At 51.1% G+C, this 19,057-nt stretch overlaps 2 protein-coding genes across 2 annotated transcripts in view; one reads left to right on the top strand and one right to left on the bottom strand.

Annotated features, from left to right (window-relative positions):
• Window positions 1-193, top strand: part of LOC103921994 (protein Wnt-4-like) — a 2,463-nt gene extending 2,270 nt beyond the window's left edge. Inside the window, exon 5 of the mRNA XM_009330061.1 lies at window positions 42-193. Within this exon, the coding sequence (XP_009328336.1) occupies window positions 42-193 (152 nt within the window). The remainder of the gene's footprint in view (window positions 1-41) is intronic.
• A 901-nt stretch (window positions 194-1,094) lies between these two features.
• ACRBP (acrosin binding protein) lies at window positions 1,095-16,348 on the bottom strand. The gene is made up of 10 exons (XM_009328971.1): window positions 16,324-16,348; window positions 14,886-15,098; window positions 11,287-11,381; window positions 11,060-11,168; window positions 10,508-10,919; window positions 2,611-2,743; window positions 2,208-2,387; window positions 1,934-2,101; window positions 1,775-1,861; window positions 1,095-1,208 (listed from the first exon to the last, which is right to left on the bottom strand). The coding sequence occupies exons 1-10, from the start codon at window positions 16,346-16,348 to the stop codon at window positions 1,095-1,097; spliced, it is 1,536 nt and encodes a 511-aa protein (XP_009327246.1).
• Window positions 16,349-19,057: the final 2,709 nt, after the last annotated feature.

Below are 19,057 nucleotides of genomic sequence, written 5' to 3'. Positions count from 1 at the left end.
CTACCCGGCTCACGACCGGGTCTCCCTGTTGGCCAGCCCAGACTTCTGCGACCGGGATCCCCAGCGCGGGGTCTTTGGCACCTCTGGCCGCCAGTGCAACCGGACATCCCCGGCCATGGACGGCTGTGAGCTCTTGTGCTGCGGCAGGGGCTTCCCCCCCCCCCCGGCCGAGGGGGGGGAGAGGGGCCGGTGAGCCTGAAAGGGAACGGAGGAGACGTGGGGTTTTGCTGTCCTGCCAGAGGGCAGCCCCTGGCACTGGGGGTGCCATCAGCTCCTGTGTGCTCCTCACCCAGCACCCTCTCACCAGCTTCATTGGGCTTTCTGTGGTTTGAATTGTTTTTCCGGATGGAGGGTTGGAGGACACAGGCCCAATAAACCCTTAAACTTTAGAAATAAACCAGCTGCAATGGAAAGCAAAGTGCATACGTCAGCTCCTTCCTCACGTGCTGCATTTGGAACCTGGAGGGTACCTGGCTCTGCTCCCTCCTGTGGGCTGGGAGGGGACAAGGCCACGCTGGAGTCCTCGTGCCACACAGGCTGCAATGAGCAAGAAACACTGGGGAGCGGAGCAGCGGGGAGCAGGGACCCACCTTGGATGTGAGAGGGGTCACTGAGGGGTGTAATAGAGCGGCGGCAGCAGAGAGAAGGGAGCAGATTAGGTTTGTGGGACGAATGGGCTCTTTATACAATAAGACTCTTCCTTGGGAGAACTACTGACTGGTATAGGCCTGCAGGGCGAGGGAGGCAAGAGGTGGCTGGGGACTTCAGACAAGGACACTTGGGCCAGTGGCTCTAAATCCAGGTTCCCAGGGCTGATGCCTCCTCCGATGCTCAGCTGGAGAAAATGTTTTCAGGAGGAGTTCCAGGAGGCGCCACAGTGAAACTCTGTTGAGTGAGGCTCCCCTCCTGGTGTGCCACTGCCGACAGTGTAGAGCAGGTGCTCGGAGAGGGAGATTTGGCCATGATGAACTGGCTGGCCAGCAAGGGGTCTGGGAAGAGCTGTCCCAGTCTATCTAGGCTCTCTGCCCCACCACAGCCCCAGAGAGCCTGCTCTGGAGCCCTGCGCATCCCACACATCCCCCTGATACCATGCATCACCCCTTGGTGAGGCTGAGGAACCTCTGGTGCCACAGCCGCACCTCCTCCTCTCCCTCCTTCTCACTCAGCACCCGGTACGTCCTGTTTCTGTGGCAGCTGCGGCGAGACACCTGCAAGGAGAGCCTGAGTTCATAGGACTGATACCACTGCCCATCCTTCCCCCAGGGAAAGAAGACCCCCATGATGGCTGGCATCTGGAGGCTGGGATGATGGGGGCACCAGAGGGAAGAGGGGAGAACCAGCTGGGAAGCAGGAGGGAGAGAATGAGAGCTGAACTGTATATTTCCTAAGATACAGGCTAGTCCTCTGTCCTGCTTTGGTGTTTCTGTTTTTTGTTACCACCTAGGAAGCACCTAGTAGATGGTGGAGACCCTCCCCTGCAGGGATATACAGGGATACCCCGATGGGTGGGAGGCTCCCCACAGCTCTTCTGTCTTGACATTAGTGGCTGTCTCTGCTGCCATCTCTTACAGCATCTGTGCAAATCCCACTGCCTCAATTACATGCCAGCTGTGCTCGGGTCACTATTTGTCACCCCCTCCAAACACATCCAAGTGTGTCCTACTGGAGGGACAAGCAGTGGGCCAGTGAGTCCTGCAGGGACTTGGGGCTGGCTGTGGAGGGACCAGCCATGGAGGAGAAGGCTGTGTAAAGGGCAGTGCAGGCTGCTTCTCACCTTCTGGTTGTAGAGGCTTTGCTGCAGACACTGGTGGCTCTTGAACGCGCAGTAGCTGGGGTGCTGAACTCCATCTGAGTCGCAGATCTGGGGAGACGGGAATGAAGGCCAGAGAAAGAAGAGGAGAAGGAGGGATGGGAGCACCCACCGGGCACCAACCTGGCTTGGGGCATCTCCATCTTGGAAGGTGGTGTACTCTGCCTTCAGCCAGAGGGTCACACGAGGGTCCTCACAGCCATGGGTGGCCATCCGGCTGCACCAGTACTCCGCCCTCAGCCCTCTGAAAACCTCCATACCATAGTACTGTGAGGTCTCTGGAGAGTTGGTCTGCAAAGGGGTGGGGTAAAGAGAGCCGTGCTTCTTCCTCCCCTTCCCCACCACCCAGTCCAGGCTTCTCCTCAGAGACTGGCTGGAGATGCAGCATGCTCAGTACCTTGTTGCCTGCAGCCTGGTACTGGGCTGAGGTCTGAGAGTTGATGTAGGTGATGAAGCTCCCTGTCTTGCAGTGAACACGGTTCAGGTTTTTGGTGTTCTGACACTGCTCCCTCTTCAACGAGCAGAAAGCGCAGTTAGGGCACAGGTCCATGTGACGCCGCCCGAGGCTGTCACACACCTAGGGTGGATGCAACAAGGAGGTCAGGCGGCGAAAAAGGAGACTGAGGAGGTCCCATATCCCTGTCTTGGAGCTTGCCTCCCTGGTCACCCAGGTCAGCTTCTCCCAGGAGGTGGCACCTGAAAGGACAGTGCTGATGAGCTCTGGCCACCGAAGCATTGTGGTCAGCACTGCAGGGACCCCTGCACACAGTGGGGTCAAAGGTGGACATCAGTGTCTTTACCGAATCTCCGAACCCAAGGACTCTTTCTTCCATCTCCTTCCAGGCCTGGGTGACCACCGATGAGAGACAGTTTCCCTCCAGCATTGCATAGCACAGGATCATCACTGCCTCGTCCTTCTTCAGGGCTAAAAGGCTCACAGAGAAAGGGATGGAGAAAGTCAAGTCTCATCTCTTGTCACAAGCTGAAGAGACAAACCTTTAGTTAAAAACTGAAAGGGGGGAAAACAACCCCAAAGCATAGCAAAAAACCTTTCCCAAAGAAACCTTGGACTCTCAGCCGACTGCACAGAGGGACGGCGGTGTCTGCAGTCTGTATGTGCCTGTACAGAGTCTACGGGGCAGGGTGTGTGTGTGTGTGCATTCGGGAGCCCGTGAGAGGGACTGGACGAGGAGCACAGCTTGAGGAACTTTCCCAGGGGCCCTGCAGCAGCTGCTGCCTAGCTTTGCCCATCTGAGTGCACAGCAAGGAGGTGTTTGTGAGAGGTCTGCTGAGTGTTGACCATGGGGCAGCCCCATTTGGGTCTGGAGTATATAACTTATTAAGCCTCCCTCCTGCTTGAGCCAATGTATTTGATGGAAAGTGGAAAAAATTGGTAACAATGAATTAACTGTTCATCCAAACTGACATGGGAAGCTAGAGGTAGAAAATTTAAGGACAGTGGGACAAGGACAATAAGAATATTTTACATCTCTTAGGAACAGAAGAAATTGTACATATGGTACAGAATTGTTATTAGTCAGGGATGGTATGAATTATCAGCAATGATGCAGAAGAGGTAAAAATGCTCATTAAATATTTGTCTTCTGTGTCTGGAAACAAAATCAATGATAAATAAATAAACTTTGATCTGGCAGAAATTAAGAAAAGACAAGAGCAGCAATTGCTTATGTTAAAATGCTCTTAAAATCCATGCATGGGCTAACCTGTATGGAGAAGTTTTCCTAAGAATAGCTGAAACTTCTTGAAGACCTTCAGATTAGCCTTAAAAAATAAAAAAAGAGGTGGAGAACCTGGAGGACGGTCATGAAGATGAGATTTCCTAAGGCCTGGAAAACTTTCACCTGGAGCAAGAAACTGAAGAACCTTTACTTAGCTGAGCAAAGGCACTAGTGTGTGGCCACTCAGTCAGTCTGTACTTTTACCAAGATGGGGATCAGCTGGAAGGCTCTCTTCGTCAGCAGATGGGAGAGTAATGACTTTTGGTGATTGGAATTTGGGGTGAGATCCATTCAAACCAGGAATTAGCTGCATGTTCCCGACATGAAGGGTATTTAGCACAGGAGCAGCTGATGGGGTGGTTTCTCCACAGCTTGGAGACTTCAAAAAGATATCCCCAACTTCTTTTAGGAGAAGGGTCTGTAGCTCAGCCACACGATACTGTTTTTCCTTCAGGGCTCACCAGGCATGGCTCCACGTCCTGTGCTGAGCAGGAAGGCTAGGGTGAGGATCAGAGTAACTGCCAGGACTGAAGGCTAAAAGAGCTCAATCTCCCCGCCATTAAGCTCTTGCGATTATGTGGCGTGTGAAGAAATCAAGCTGTAAGGAGTGACTGGTGTTCACAGATCCATGGACATGTGAGAGGCATACACCGTATGCACAGGAACACACGGATGCTTGGCATTCGCACTGGGTTTGGGTGTGCACTCACATAGGAGAATGTGGGTGAGCATTAGGGCTACTAATAGGAATAAGTTTTGTGCACCTCCTTAATAGATCCCTGGGCCCTGCCACACACCGTGGATGAAGGAGCTCGTATCATGTGCTCTGCACTTGCAGCGGGTTAGAAACAAGTGATCCTGTACCCCAACAGTTCACACTAACCAGCAGCAAATGAGCATGTCAGGACCTCTGAAGGTGTCTCTCTCACTTAGATACTACAAGAGAACCTGGAAAATCTTAGTCACAGAAAATATAATGAGTGCTAGATTTTTTTTTAGACATTACAGTCAAACTTGTTTTGTCACGGTGTAGCAGATGCTGCTCTAGCCTGCATCGAGGCAAGCTAAGATGTTCATTCAACACACTGTCCTGTGTTGTTGTGGACAGCCTGCAAATGGTGTTCTGTGGATACAGACATGTGAAAAAATCACTGTGGTGCCGACCCACAGCACATCAAACACACCCACTGAAAAACTGAGGACAGCTGAAAACCTGGAAATCTACATATTGCAAGCCTGTGCATCTTTTCCTATGATGCACCACAGTGTGACCCACCTGGTCAGAGGTTTGTGGAGGGAAGGTCCGAGTTCAGAGAGGACAAAAGAATGCAAACTGAGGACAGCAGTGACAGATACCAACTCTTTCAGGCAAAGTTGGAAAGAATTAAAATATGCCAGTAAAAAAGAGAAACAAAGCCCACCTACGCTGCAGAGAGCACTTCCAGAACCTGTAAGATCCTTTATGTCCACTCCTCCATCCTATGGCTCCATATGATCCTTTTTATTTTTGTTTTTTTTGCTTTCTCTGCAAACATTCAGGCCATTTAGGATATCAAGAAGAACAGGAAATTTTAAATTTAGAGCAAAAAGTCTGTGCTCATCCCACTTGAAAATCTTGTCCAAGGTTGTTCAATTCAACCCTCTCAGCATTGTTCTGTGACTGGAAGCTGGACATCGCTGAGAGAAGAACCAGTGACAGCCCCCAAGGCACACCTAGCATTTCTCTTCCGTAAAGGATTGCTCTTTGTGTGGGGATTACCTAACACTGACAATTTCTCTCTTAAGCAGTTGTAGCCCAGGAGAACAAGTGTTTGGTCCACTTTGCTGATAAATCTGTGACAGCCGAAGGGAGTCCCTGCCACCACTCAGATGCTTAGGCACAGTTGGATCTTTGCCTTCAAGATTTGGTAAACTGGCTGGGTCATCTTGATGGGACTCACAAATTTCAATTAATGACTCTGATATTATTCTTAAAACTTATCTGAAATAATTTATCCACAAATATGTCATTATTGGCTATTGTTCCACTACTTGCTTGTTATTCCAGTGGCACATTGTGGTTTGATTGCTTCTTCATCACATCAGGATGATCAAGCCACTAAAGTGAGAGGCACATTAACAGTCATTAAAAATGATATGAATAGCTCTCGTGTTTTCATCACCAAGGTAGAAAAAAGAAGAAAACTGTCCAGCTTGCTGTACTTTTTTAAAAAAAGCAAATAAATAACAACCTGAGGCTTAGAAAGCAACTGCTAATAAATGGGTTTAACAGCCTTTGCTTTCTCCAACGCACGTGCTGGTCCAAGAAGTGCAGCCTGAACAAGATGCAAATAGAGGATTACAGGCAAAAGGGGCAGTAAAAGGGAACTCAGCTCCAGTCTTTTCTAAAAAGAGTGAGTGCTTCCATAAGTAGCTCATAAGTAGCGATAAAACATCTGCTGAGTGTTGATGACCTACTTGTTCAGAACAGACGCAAAGTCAGACGCGGGTAGGAGCCTCTGCTGCATGGCAAACTTTAGATTTATAGACCATATTTGATATGATTGGCTCATGCAGATCAGAAAGCCTCTCATCCCTACGCACCACCTACTGACACTTTGCTGTTGGCCAAGTATGCAGATGCACATGAACTGTGTCCATAACTTCCACTCACCCACCCAGGAAACTAGGTCATGCCGTCAGCCTGAGGTTACCAAGAAATTCTGTTGCTCTCTCTGTCACATCCATTTCCTCCTCTATCTCTGTTCTCCATCTCTACTGCAAGGCTTCTGGCCTCATGATTGCAAATTTATGATTTGGTTTACCACCTCTGGGTGAGCGAGATACTTCTACACAATCCCCAAGTGACAGCTAGCTCCTGAAAGCAGCCGAGAAGTGTCAGGGGAACAGGTCCCACCCTGCATCACCAGACCCAGGGATGGGTCCTGGGCTCCTCCCTCGCTTGCAGGCACCTGCAATTCACGATGCGGGGGGCTGTCCCTGGTTCCTCTCCCGGTGATTCCCAGTGCCCTGGCACTGCTGTTTGGCCTATCCAGCCACTGTCCGTCCCACTGCTGCTGCCTTAGGCAGCACTGGGGCTTTGTGTCCCATCACAGAGGCACTTCAGGCAAATGGCACAGACCCGGCACAGCACTGCTGCTGGTCCCCTGCACTCATTGACACACTGCTAGCTGTTTGCGGATGTGCAGAAGTTTCCCCATGCACTAAGGGAACTGATAGGTCTGTCTAAAGTGATTTCCTAATGCAAATCCCTCCGCAGCTTAGTACCTCTGCACATTGATGTCCTAACTGCTGCCCTGGAAAAAGCCTAACAGGTACTGGGAGACAACGTTTCAAAGGGAATGTAAAAAAATGTAATTAAGAAGAACCTGTGGGTCAAGATCAGTAACTGCTCAAAGGCAAAAGGAGAAAACTTCAGACAAAAGCCTATCTTGCTTTAGCATCTCAGGACATGGAGCGGCACACATAGAGCCTACTTCAGTGGTATCTCTGAAGAGGGCTGGTTAACACCATCCACCTCTCCCTAGATGTAATGACAAAGATTTGGGCCATTAACTTTCAGCTGCTGAACGTCCCCCGATATTGGCTGGCTGTGTGAGGTGGAGCAAATGCCTGAGGCAAGCAGAAAAGAAGATAAGGAGCAAACAGCAACTTTCCAGCACTTTGTAACTTCTGATTTAGGTGGGTTACTTCAGGAAACTAAAACCACTAAGGAAAAAGCTGTTCTTAACAGCTTCAGAAAGAAAAAGAGATCTTGGCCTGCATGTCAAGAAGGCAGGCAGGCTGGCTAGGTACCTGGCAGATCAAGCCCAGCAGGTAACCCAATGCAGGAACCATTGGGAGAACAGGAACGTAACACCTGCCCAAGGGTCGGGGGGGACAAAGCATGGGAAAATTTGTCTTTTGTAAATACATCTTTCCTTTCACAATATTGCAGCCTCTTACCTCTTCCCACCTGGGACACTGAGAGCCCCCAGCTCTGAGATTCTCAAAAGCCTGGGAGCACTTGAACTTCTTCTGGCCTGGTGGCGAGAAGACAACCTGCCTTGTCACGACTCCCCTTTCACAGCTAGCTGCGCGCACAGTAGCAATACGGAGACACTAAATTGGGCCCTGGCCTTGCTGAACAGCCAAAAGACACATGTACATCATCCCCAAGTGACAGATAGTTCCTGAAAGCAGCTGAAAAGTGTCAGGGGAACGGGTCCCATCCAGCACCACCAGACCCAGGGTAAAAAAGAAAAAGTAATTGTTAACAGGTGATGATAATTCAAAGAGTGTTTTTCTGGGGACAGTTATTTTTAATGAAGGGTCTGGTCTTAAAATTAAAGCCACTGGGAATGAAGTACGTAAGCACAACAAGGACTATTTGGAGGGGTAAAGCAGCAGTAGGAGGGTGCAGCCACTGGGAGGGCTCGGCTCAGCCTTGCTGGGGAAGCTGGGCTCACGCAAACCACAAGCGTTCGCGTGCGAATGCCAACAGGACAGGGTCTGTATCCGGGACAGCTGTGATGCTGAAAGGGTGGTAGGGGTCATAGTGGACAAACAATGCAACAGCGGGAAGCCCTGGGAAAAAGGGCAAATGCAATTCTTGTGTGCAAACAGAAGAGCAGGGGAGGGAAGGGAGGTTGACCTCCTTCTGCATACCCAACTGCTGAAACCCATCGCTGAATGGTGCACGCAGAGCTGGAGCGTGTGGATGTTTTAAAGGGACACTGAAAATTGCCACAGAAAATGAGTTGTGCAGGCTTTATAACATGAGAGCTATGGAGCTCTGTTCAGCTTACTGCAAGACTGAATCATGGCATATAGGTAACTTTGAGGAGAGGAAATACTGGGAAATAAATAGCTCTTTAATCAAGGGGGCAGAAAGCACGATAAGGACTAAAAATTGAAAATAAATGCAATAAGAGATATTTTTTTTCTCCTATAAAGATTCACTGGTAGCAGAAACACCACAAAAGTGTGCCGCCAATTCTTTTCCTTGTTATTTTGCTACTATCATCATGTCTCTCTCTAAAGGTCACAGCTACCTTCATCAGGTACCATGAAAGCTGGTAGAGCTACCGGAGCAGCTGCCGCAAGCAGGGGTGAGCAAGAAGGGATGGATATCCCGCTGGACATAAGACCTCAGGGAAGACACGCAGCCCCGTGTTCAGTGCCCGTCACAACCGTGTGCACCTTGTGATAAACCAGATGCTGAATGGCACCTGTGCACACTGACCAGTCCCAGCCAGCACTGCTCCTCTTGCTGGAATGAAAATGCCTCAAAGCATTTTGCCCCTTTTTTAGGTCATGCTTTGAAGTCACTTTGAGAGGAGGCAGGATGGGGCAAGCAGCAAAGCCAACAGGCATAGTCTATCTCGCCTTTTTATCCTCACTTGAGTTTAAGCTTTGCTTAGCATGATTGATGGGGCTTGGCTGCCAGGTTACAGACACACAGTCAGCATTAGTGTCTCTGAGAAACTCTGCAGCAGAATAGCGAGTGTCATCGGCAATCACAGCAGTCCCTCAATAATCCCAATATAACTAAATTGGAGCAAGGCTCAACTTCAGAGGCAGGGAAAATGAACATATCCTCAGTGAAACATAATTTTTCCTTAGAGTACATAACACCGGAAAAAATTTGCCAGGCAGTAAAAGCCTCCTACAATATTAGGAAGGAGGATGACATACGTTACAGCCTTGCAAGAGAACATTTACAGCTTTAACAACATGATGCAATTCATTTTTACATGCAGAAGTAGGATCTCTTGCTCAACTGTAGTAGTATGCAGTGTTTTTAATAGAAACCACAGATGTGCAATCATGCACAATTACGGGAACATCACTAGCCAGCACAGAGTGAAATCAAAATGACTTCTCTATGAAAACCACATCTAGACAGCTTTATTTTTTGCTCTTGGCAAGCAAAATAATTTTTGCATCTCAGTCAAAGCAAGTGGTCCTCAGCCACAAAGTACTACAGGTTCAAAAAGTAAATTTGAGTGAAAACATAAGATCCTTTTGCAGGTCTTTTCTGTTTGGGCTCACCAGCCCCAGCTGCCTGAGCACAGAGGCAAGTGGATCCTGGCAGATCAGCTGAGAAGAGCTCAAGATGCTTGACAAGCTCCTAAAGCATCCCTAGGCCAGAGGAACTAAGAAGGGCATGTAAAAGGATTGCAGTAAGCTGGACTGTCGCAGGGCCCTGTGCTGAACTGGCATGCAGCTGCTTTCAAAGCCAGAATGGGCAACCAGAAACCCCCTAGGAAGAGCAAGGCACAGATCCAGAGCGCAGAGAGGTGCACATGCTTGAGGAGAAGTAGTGGTCCTGCACAGCCAGGAGCAAGGCTCTGTGCTCCTGGCTCTGTTTCCTAGCCCGGAGCTGCTTTTGCTCTACCTGGGTAAGGATGGCGCGCTCCTCGGAGCGCTCCTCAGGTCAGCCTGTTTTAAGAAACATCTGCTTTACATTGCATGCAGAGAGACGAGGAGCACAGCGAGACACATGTTTACCCCAGCATCCCAAGGACCTGTGTTCACAAGGAAGCTACTTCTGCAGGTCACCCAGACCCCCCCCAGAGACGTGAGTTGGGAGGAGGATGAGTGCAGAGGTGATTGCACACTGCAGATGACCACAGTGTGGGGATAGACGTGCATGGGATAAAGCCCTGCCTGCAGCTAAGGCCCGGCCTAAATGCACTTCGCTCAGGACACAAGGACAGTAACATTGTCAGGCGCTAGCAGTGCTGGGTCATCCTCTCTCTGCTCACTCTGTGCTGGAGTGGGAGGTGTCTGAGGGACTCCCTGGGTACTCCTGCTCTGTATGGGACAGCTTGCTCCAGAAAGCCTGCCTGCACTCACCAGCTGCTCAGGGCAGGGGCATGAGTGCCATGGGTCTACCAGCTGGTGCGTGTGAGGACAGTCCTGCACGGGTGGCGTGCGGCACCCCGCTGGGCAGGGATATGGGTCTTCCCCTCACCTGCCACGGGGGGGCGTTTCCTGCACCCCCTCCTTCGCACTGCCTGATGTGCTTCCTGGGTCTGACTTGATGCTGGAGTCCGGAGAAGAGCCCTTGGTGCCTAGGGATGTCTCCAAGGAGAGGGCCAAGTGGATCAGCTGCCAGACGCTGTTCTGCAGGCGTTGCTCCCAGGCTTGCTCTGCCCGGGCAGGGGATCCTAGCCTGGGAGGCGAGGGTGCAGGGGCAGCTGGGACTGGCAGGGTCAGTGGGAGCACAGGCAGCCCCCTGTCCTGCGGGGGTCTCGGCATCCCTGGCGTGGCTGGGGGTAGTTTCCTTGGTGGCAATTCCTGACTCGACAGTGTGTAGGAATACTTCAGGAGAGTGTCCACGTTGGTGCGCAGCAGGGCATCAGCGGGTGAGAGAGAAGCCTGCCCTGGAGCTGGGGAGAGACCAGGACAGGGGGAGCTGAAGGCACCTTTCTGAGGCCAGCCAGAAGGCTGCTGGGGGGGAAGAGTAGCTACGGGAGAACAGCAGGTGAGCAGGGGTGCCCAGCACAGCTGAGTGCAGCCATACCTTTTCCCGTAGGTGAGCTTTCACCCCTTGCCCAGGAGCCCACAGTATGAGGTCGCTCCATTGGGAGGAGAAGGTTTTTTGGAGGAGACAAACTCCGACACGGGATTCGCTGAGCAGAGGAGAGAGGGAGAAACACGAGTTCTGCTGTGTTATCTTCCCTTCCTCCTCATCCCTTCCATCTCCCAAGTGATACTCCCCCCCTCCCCGGTCCCAATCCCCCTCCCCACCTTGCCATAGAACTGGCGTCTGAAGCAGCGGTATTGGGCGAACTGGCAGAAGGTCTGAAACCACGGTGCCTCCGGGAAGCCAGAGCAGACTGGCCCTGGAGAGGGGTGAGAGAGAGATGTGGGATGGGGGCAGGCCACAGGTTTAGGCACCTGCCCCCTTGACCTGGGCACAAAAAGAGATGGGGACCTCTTGGATGGCTGTTTTTGGAGCGGCTTGTGGTTGAAGGGAAAATCAAAGCTGTCTGCCCCCAAGGGGAGATCACAGCCTTTTGCTGTTATAGCTCCTGATCCCAGGTGCCACATGCACTTTTCCTCCAAACCACCTAGGGTTTCAGTTTGTCCTTCTGACATTTTTTTACATGGTTATCTTCCCTTTTACAGAGACCCAAACCTCCTGTTTCCAGGATCTGATAAGGATCCTCTTATTAGCCCTTGAAGGGTTTAAAAAAAAAAAAAAGGCAAGTAGTGATGTGATGGGTTAAAAAGATGACCAGAGCAGGCCTAGGAACACCAGAGGAAACAACCTCTTCAGAGCAAATTAGTTTGGCAGTGATTCCAGCCATGCAGGGGATGGAGGCCAAGGTGCTGCTGGCAAAGCCTGTGCACACACATGCACCATAGTCTTGCCCAGCACTGCTGACCCTGCTGGCTCAAAAGCTGCAGCTCTTCCTTCAGTGATCGCAGGATAACTGAGGTCATGCAGGAGAGCCAAAAATCCTGAGAGATTTGGGGAAGGGGGGTAATCCTGTGCTCCCTCTGCTCTTGTGGGTGCATGGCCCAGCTAGCACAGCCAGCCCTTTGTGCAGGCCAAATGGATCAAGTGCTGGCTGAGATGGAGGCAGTTAACAGTGGAATTGCACTCCTGTTAGTTGCTTGCACACCATCTTTTATGCTGTACACACTTCTTCTCTTGTGCTGAGCATACAGATTAACCAGCAAAAGTAGAATTTCAGGTATCCACCAGGATCCCAGCCCAGAAAAATGCCCAACTTGTAGGGACCAAGCCAGACTCCCCACTCTGTCCTTTGGTGATGCCCTATGAAATCCCCCCAGGATGTGGAGGATGTGGACCCGGCCAGTGCAATGGACTGGGAGCTGCAGCATTGTACTCCACCACACAGCCACTACTTGCACAGGAGCATTGCTGCTGTTGGGCAGGGAAGGAAGCCCAACCTTTTGCTAACCCCAGTGTTAGCCTGGCTCTCCCAGGCCAGGACTGCATCCCCAGCAGCACATACTCCAGGCTTGGAGTATTACAGCTTGCTGTGTCCTGTCACAAACAATTCCTATGATGTTACAGAAACTTTCTGTTTTGGGGTGGAAGAAGAAAAGTACATTTTCATTACAACATCTGGGAAATGAAGGAAAACTTGACACAGATAAAGTTTCCCATGAGCTCTCTTTGCTGGTCTCTTGATTTTCACCACAGCTCAGCTTTCCCACAGCCTGTTGAATGCTGATGGCATGGCCTGACAAGCAGCTTGCCTCCTTTAGCACTGATCCCCATCTCCTCTTTTCTCTCAGCTCATCTCCCCTACGGAAATACTCATCTTTCTTTCAATCCTCTGACCTTCCTGCCAAGGGGAGCCGTTCCTAGCACCAGCTGCTTAGTTTAATCAATATGATCTTTTGCCTCTTTCCTCTGCTCCTCATGCCCATGTGTTTGCTGCAAACAGCTGCAGCTTCTGCCAGGTGTCAGGAAGCCACCCCCTTGGGCTTTGTGGCCAACTCCATCCACGGGAACTCCCAGCACGGGGGGTGGGGGGACAATTAATTAACAGTTGCATCATCACTAAAAGATGGAACCAGCCAAGATATTTGCATACACTCATCAGAAAACATCCTCCTGACTCTCATCTTCCACAACAAAGAGCTTTGAAAGGCTACATGTAGGCTTCCCTTGTTTAAAACACAAGATAACTGCTTTCCTCAGCACCACACCTGAAGAGGCACAATTAATGCTCATGAATATTTGGATGTAGACAGCACTGCCATTTATCTGTGAGGACAGTAGAGACAAAACATGTGAGGGCACATGCTCTGCCGCGTCTGCTCGGCCTCTCAGCCTGACTGCAACACATGCCAAAATAGCCCCAAAACTGGAAGAAAGGGAACACGGAGGGGAATAAAGTCTGCCAGATGGGTCTGTTGGGCTGAGGGATGGAGGAAAAGAAGACAAAGAGGGCATCCTGCAAAATTGTCCCATCTCCTGGTATTCCCAGATGCTCCTGCTCTTGGCAACTGAGCCTCCGAAGGCAGCAGCGGTGGGAGAGTGGTTGAATATGCCAGAGAGCAGTGCGAGGGCGCTGGGCATTGCCAGAAGAGGAACCAGGGACAGCCCCTGGGTGCACCTAGCACCACGGCATTGTGAATTGCAGGTGCCCGCAGGTGAGCGAGGAACCCAGGACCCGTCCCTGGGTCTGGTGGTGCAGGGTGGGACCTGTTCCCCAGACACAGCTGCAAGAAACAAGCAAGAAATAGTTGCCCTCAAGCTGCAGTCCAAATAAGCACAGTTGGCTGATCATTCAGTTCATTGACGTTCATAGCTAAATATAAAGACATATTTTTTATGAGAAAATTGTTCCTATTTTTTTTCCTCTGAAGAAAAATACAACAGAAGTAGTCCCAAGTTTTTCAGCTGCACAGATATAATTATGCCACTTAAATTCTCTGATGCAGGGGTGCAGGGAAAGTATGACTGCAGAGATTTAAAGGGTGCTGTTGCTATGGCACTTTCTGAACTGGGATGTCTCTTGGCTCCTGAAATGTTGCACTTAAAAAAGCAGCTTATCAGCTCAAGCTTTCTTAAAGGCCCGTGAGACCCTTTGTCTCTCAGAGCCAAGTTTCTGCATTAAACCCCAGATCAAGCTGGAATGAGCCGGTCAGGCTGTAAGATGAACTGTTGGGAAGAGATGATGAGCTTCAGTGAGCTTCAGAAAACTGTGGCCAGTTTTTTTCCCCCGCCATCCCACCAATGGAGATGTGGAGAAACTGAAGAGCTAAGTGAAGGGCCACCAAAGTGGCCATGGCTTTCAGCCCGTGACCCATGAAGAGAGGCTGGGGCAGCTGTGCTTGCTCAGCGGGGTGAAGTGGAAATGGGGTGGCGAGTTAACGGCAGCCCACAAGGACCTGAAGGAAAGCTACAAGATGACAAAGTCAAACTCTTCTTGGTGGTGCCAGACAACACAAGAGGGAAAAAACTGCAAATTCCTGCTTGGGAGGTTGGGACTGCCCATTAGGAAAAGCTTTTTTTCTCCAGGAAAGCCATGCAGGACTGGAAGGGGTGCCCAGAGAGGCCACAAAACCAAACCCCCTTGCACAAAACCACAGTGCTCTGGTGCTGGGAGTGTCCTGCTCCAAGCCGAACACGGTTTCGTGGGCATGGTGGTGTTGGGTTGACAGTTGGACTCGGTGATCTTAGAGGTCTTTTCCAACCTTAATGATTCTATGATTCTATGATTTGGGCTAGAGACCCCAAAACAACCCATCCCACCACCATTCCCATAATCCTGTGGCATTTCAGGGCAGAGAAACAGCCGGCACCGCTCCAGCTGGGCTGATGCCCGCCTCTGCCCCTGGAGGTGGGGTGATGCCCCTACCTTCGGGGACACGGCCATGGTTCTCCTCCTGGTCCAGCTGCAGGATGGTGGGGCTGAGGCAGCCATGTGCCTGGCGCAGCTGGCAGGACACGTCTGCCTTCCAGGGGGGCCGCAGGCTGATAAAGAAGAGCTCATACTCGCTGTCTGACAGGGGGCTGCCTGGAGCGGGAGGCACCGGTAGAGCAACAGAGGATATCAGCAAGGTCAGCAGCCCTGGGGGAGAAGGCAAGCTGTGCTTATTAATCCTCCTTAACTGGGGCAAGTGGTGGGTGGAAATGAAAGAGTGGCTGGCAGAGCGGCCTGCTCCCCTTTGCTGAATGCTGAGAGAGGCATGGGGATGAGCTGGCCTGAGGTCTCCCTCCACCACCCCTGCTTGCAGGCCCCCCAGGGGAACCAGGAGCCCCAGGGCAAAAGGCAGAAAAAGAAGGAAAAAGAAGGAAAAAAAGGGGAAAAAAAAGAGGAAAAAAGAGGAAAAAGAAAAGAAAAGAAAAGAAGAGAAAAGAAGAGAAAAGAAGAGAAAAGAAGAGAAAAGAAAAGAAGAGAAAAGAAAAGAGGAAAGGAAAGGAAAGGAAAAAGAAAAGAAAAGAAAAGAGAAAAGAAAAGAAGAGAAAAGAAAAGAAGAGAAAAGAAGAGAAAAGAAGAGAAAAGAAAAGAAGAGAAAAGAAGAGAAAAGAAGAGAAAAGAAGAGAAAAGAAGAGAAAAGAAAAGAGGAAAGGAAAGGAAAGGAAAGAGAAAAGGAAAGAAAAGGAAAGGAAAGGAAAGAGAAAAGGAAAGAAAAGGAAAGGAAAGGAAAGGAAAAAGAAAAGAAAAGAAAAAAGAAAAGAGAATGAAGAAAAAAGAGAAAAAAGAAGGAAAAAAGAAAAAGGGAAAAATTAAAAAGAAAAAAATTAAAAGTTGGGGTTTTTTTGTAAGTTTGGTTTGGTTTGGATTTGGGGGGAGGTGTTTTGATTTTTGGTTTTGTTTGGATTTTGGTTTTTTTGCTTTTTTTGGTCTTTTTCCCCACAAAAGCCCCAGCCTCACTTGCCTGGTACCTCCAGTGGCACCTGCAATGGCAAGGGCTCCGCTGTCCACCCCTGTGAGCTGCTCCTCCACCACGCCAGGGGCCTGTACCCCGCCATGGGGACATCCCTCCATCCCCTCCCTTCCCTCCTTTGCCTTCGGCTGGGCCCCCTCCTCTTCTGCCTCCAGCACCCTCCACAGGCCTAGCTCTGCCCCCCCGGCCCCATGTCCCCTCTGAGAGCCTCCAGCAGCCCCCTGGGGTGAGCAGAGCCAAGGGCTGGTGCGGTCAGTAGGCCCAGTGGGGTGGTCTTGTGAGAGATGGGGGGGGCAGGAACAGGGGGTGGCGGCAGCAGGGGCTTCAGGCCTCCCTCCAGCCCCGGCCCCCAGGCTCTGAGGTGGCCCCAGGAGGGTGGGTAGGGGCTGAGCAGGGGTCACTCACCCACCAGGCAGGGCAGCCTCAACATGTCTGCCCCGGGCCCCAGCACCCTGTCCCATTTGGTAGCCCCGGCGACGGCGGAATGAGAAGGGGACAGCATAACAGGTGGGCTGGGGAGGGGGTGTGGAGGGGAGCCGAGGCACAGGCTCATGCCTGTGGGGCTGTGAGGGGAGGCGGGCACCCCACGAGGAAGGAAGAAGCTGGGGCCACGGGGACAAGGCAAGCTGGAGGAGCGGGAGCCAACCTGGGAGATTCCCCTTCCACTCAGGGACACGGTGGTGGCTGGCAACAACCTGCAACAGCATTTGAGGCCTGGCCAGGCTATCCCCGAGCTGAGGGTACCCCAAAAGCAGTAACTTTGAGGTACCTTGCACCGCAAAGCGTTTTGTGCTCTTCTGCTGGAGAAAGGGGACAAAATCTGTTCCTGTTCCACCTGCGCGGATTGAGACGCACCCCATGCCTCCCCAGGGAGCATCCCAGCACCAGCTCGCTTCAGGACATGATGGGAAGCTGGCTTGATCTCTCCTGGGCAGCTATGCCACTTCCTGAACACCCAGCGAGTCACGGGAGCACCAGCTGGTCTTCCTCTGCCTCCGGTGCAGGTGTCCCGAGCGCTGCTCTCTGTACGTTAAAACCTTCCCAGGCAAAAGGGGGTGCCGGCGAAAGAGGCTTTGGGACCACCAGCACGGAGGTGCCCAGAGCCCCACAGGGGCTGATTTTGAGGGAGACCAACACCCACGTGCCCGTGCCCATCTCTTACTACAGAGGCCGAAGCGCGGGGCACAGATGCAGCAACCTCTATGTGCACCCCATGGAGAAACAGCTGATACAGTGCTTCCCACGGCTGGGCACTTTCTGACATGAGCGGGAAAGACATGACCATAACCATCACGGGCAAGCAGCTGTCAGGATGGTTGGAAGGAAAATGCTTGGCACAGCAGCTCCAAGAACTGCATCTGTAAGCAAAATGGAGGGTGGCATAGCGGCTTCGTGTACCCACTGCATCACCCAGCAGCCTCAGCTCAGCTGGGAAATGACACCCTTGCAGAACCGAAGAGGAGCTGCAAAGCGGACAAAGTTTTCGACAACGTAGCAGGATGCTGCTGAAGAAGTCACTTCTGTCGCAAATCCTGGGAGATTCGAGCAGCTCTGCTGTATGCAACGGCTGCAGAATGCTGCAGATACGCTGGCTGCGATTGCAAGGCTGAAACACCCCCTGCCAGTACCCTGAGTGGCCATACAGGCTATCAAGGTGAAAACTCATACCACCGGAGCCATGCAGTCCATTAGAAAGGTGTCTGGCAACAGCACGTAGCTCTGCGGTTCCTTGCAGGAGACAAGCTGTAGTTTGCTCTAAGATGTCTTGTTGGAAGGTAACATTTCTGTGAAGCTTGAAGCCATATCATTTAACAACAGCATTGAATTTTAGGATGCTTTTGCAGCTTCTCAGAAACACAGTGAGCAGGAGACATTTTCCAGCTAGCTCTTGCCACTCACATTAAAACAGGCAACACTGCTGGGGCTTGCAAATTTTAGCCAGTTCCTAGTCTTCCATTGCTTAGCTTGAGACATATTGCTTACTAGCTCATTTCAGACAACTCCAGGGCCTTCCACTCCCCAACTCTGTTAATCCCCTCTGCTCCCCAGTGACACCACAGCCCAGACCGAGTTCAGTCGTCCCGACTTGAGCAGCTTCCCAGGGGAAGTCAATGCTGACCTCAGTGGCTGATGGAAATGCATGACCTAGGAAAGCACACCAACATGGCACGTCACACAGTGTTATTAATGTCTGGCAGATGCTGGCTATACGGCCTGCGTCTACATATGCCAGCAAGAGATTTATGGTGTATGAAAACAGGAAGCAAGAATGAATGGACCAGAGTCCCTGGACATACACTGAGAACTCAAGCACAAGGCAGAAGATGAAGGAGCTGTCAAATAAGTCATCCTTGGTTGGTGCTCTAGTAACAATGCCTGTGGGGACCTACTGTATATTTGGAAAAAAGGCACTTGGCTACTTGGCACTTCTCATGCATTGTGGCATACACTGGATTTGGTTCAGCTTGTCAAAATCCTTCAGGGAACTCTTATGGTCTGCAAGTGCGTTCAGAAGCCAGCTAGTCTGCGGCGTGCACTTGGCAAGGTCAGGAGACTGCGAGTGCGGGAGACACTGTTGCGCTGTTCAGCTTTGTTCGTGACAGCTGGCTATGGGGCACTTGTGTTTTAAGTTTCTGCAAAAAAGGAGTCATCTTTGGAGGAGGGATGAGGATAGGAGGAACAGTAGTTTGGACAGGAGGCATCAATGCGGCAAGCTGGGGGGGAGTCTACTCCCTACTGTGGTGTCAAGCAGTTGTAGTGGTCAGTAATGGGCAGTACAGGGGTGATGTTAATTCCAATATTTTCTGATTTCTGAGGGTTAACTTGGCACCTATAAAGCTGTACCACTGATGATGGTATTATTATACACAAGCTGTATAATTCATGCACTGAAGCAGATTGGCAACCTTGTTTTCAGAGCCACCACATCTGCATTTCCTGCAGATGGTGTTCCTGCGTTAGCCTGAGCTCGGCGGGCTGATGTATGCAGCTGTAACCCCCAGGCCTACAGCATGACTGATGCCAGCAGTAGGTGTGTGTAACAGCAGGATAACAACTCGCTGCTGTTACAAGGAAAGGAGCTGCATTTTCCATGTTGCTATCTGATTGCCGTGTCGATTGCAAGCTTGGGACGAGCCTG

The sequence above is a fragment of the Pygoscelis adeliae genome, unplaced genomic scaffold (genome assembly GCF_000699105.1).
Source record: "Pygoscelis adeliae isolate BGI_AS28 unplaced genomic scaffold, ASM69910v1 Scaffold120, whole genome shotgun sequence".
In the NCBI taxonomy this organism is placed as follows: Eukaryota; Metazoa; Chordata; class Aves; order Sphenisciformes; family Spheniscidae; genus Pygoscelis; species Pygoscelis adeliae.
This window is presented reverse-complemented; position numbering and strand designations above follow the sequence as displayed.

Coding starts and splice junctions, on each gene's coding strand:
- ACRBP (XM_009328971.1), bottom strand. CDS start 16,348: ATGTTGAGGCTGCCCTGCCTGGTGG. Junction 15,099..16,323: donor GAGGCTGCCCTGCCTGGTGG/GTGAGTGACCCC, acceptor CTTCTCCCCCAG/GGCTGCTGACCTTGCTGATA. Junction 2,388..2,610: donor TCCTTGGGTTCGGAGATTCG/GTAAAGACACTG, acceptor CATCCACCCTAG/GTGTGTGACAGCCTCGGGCG.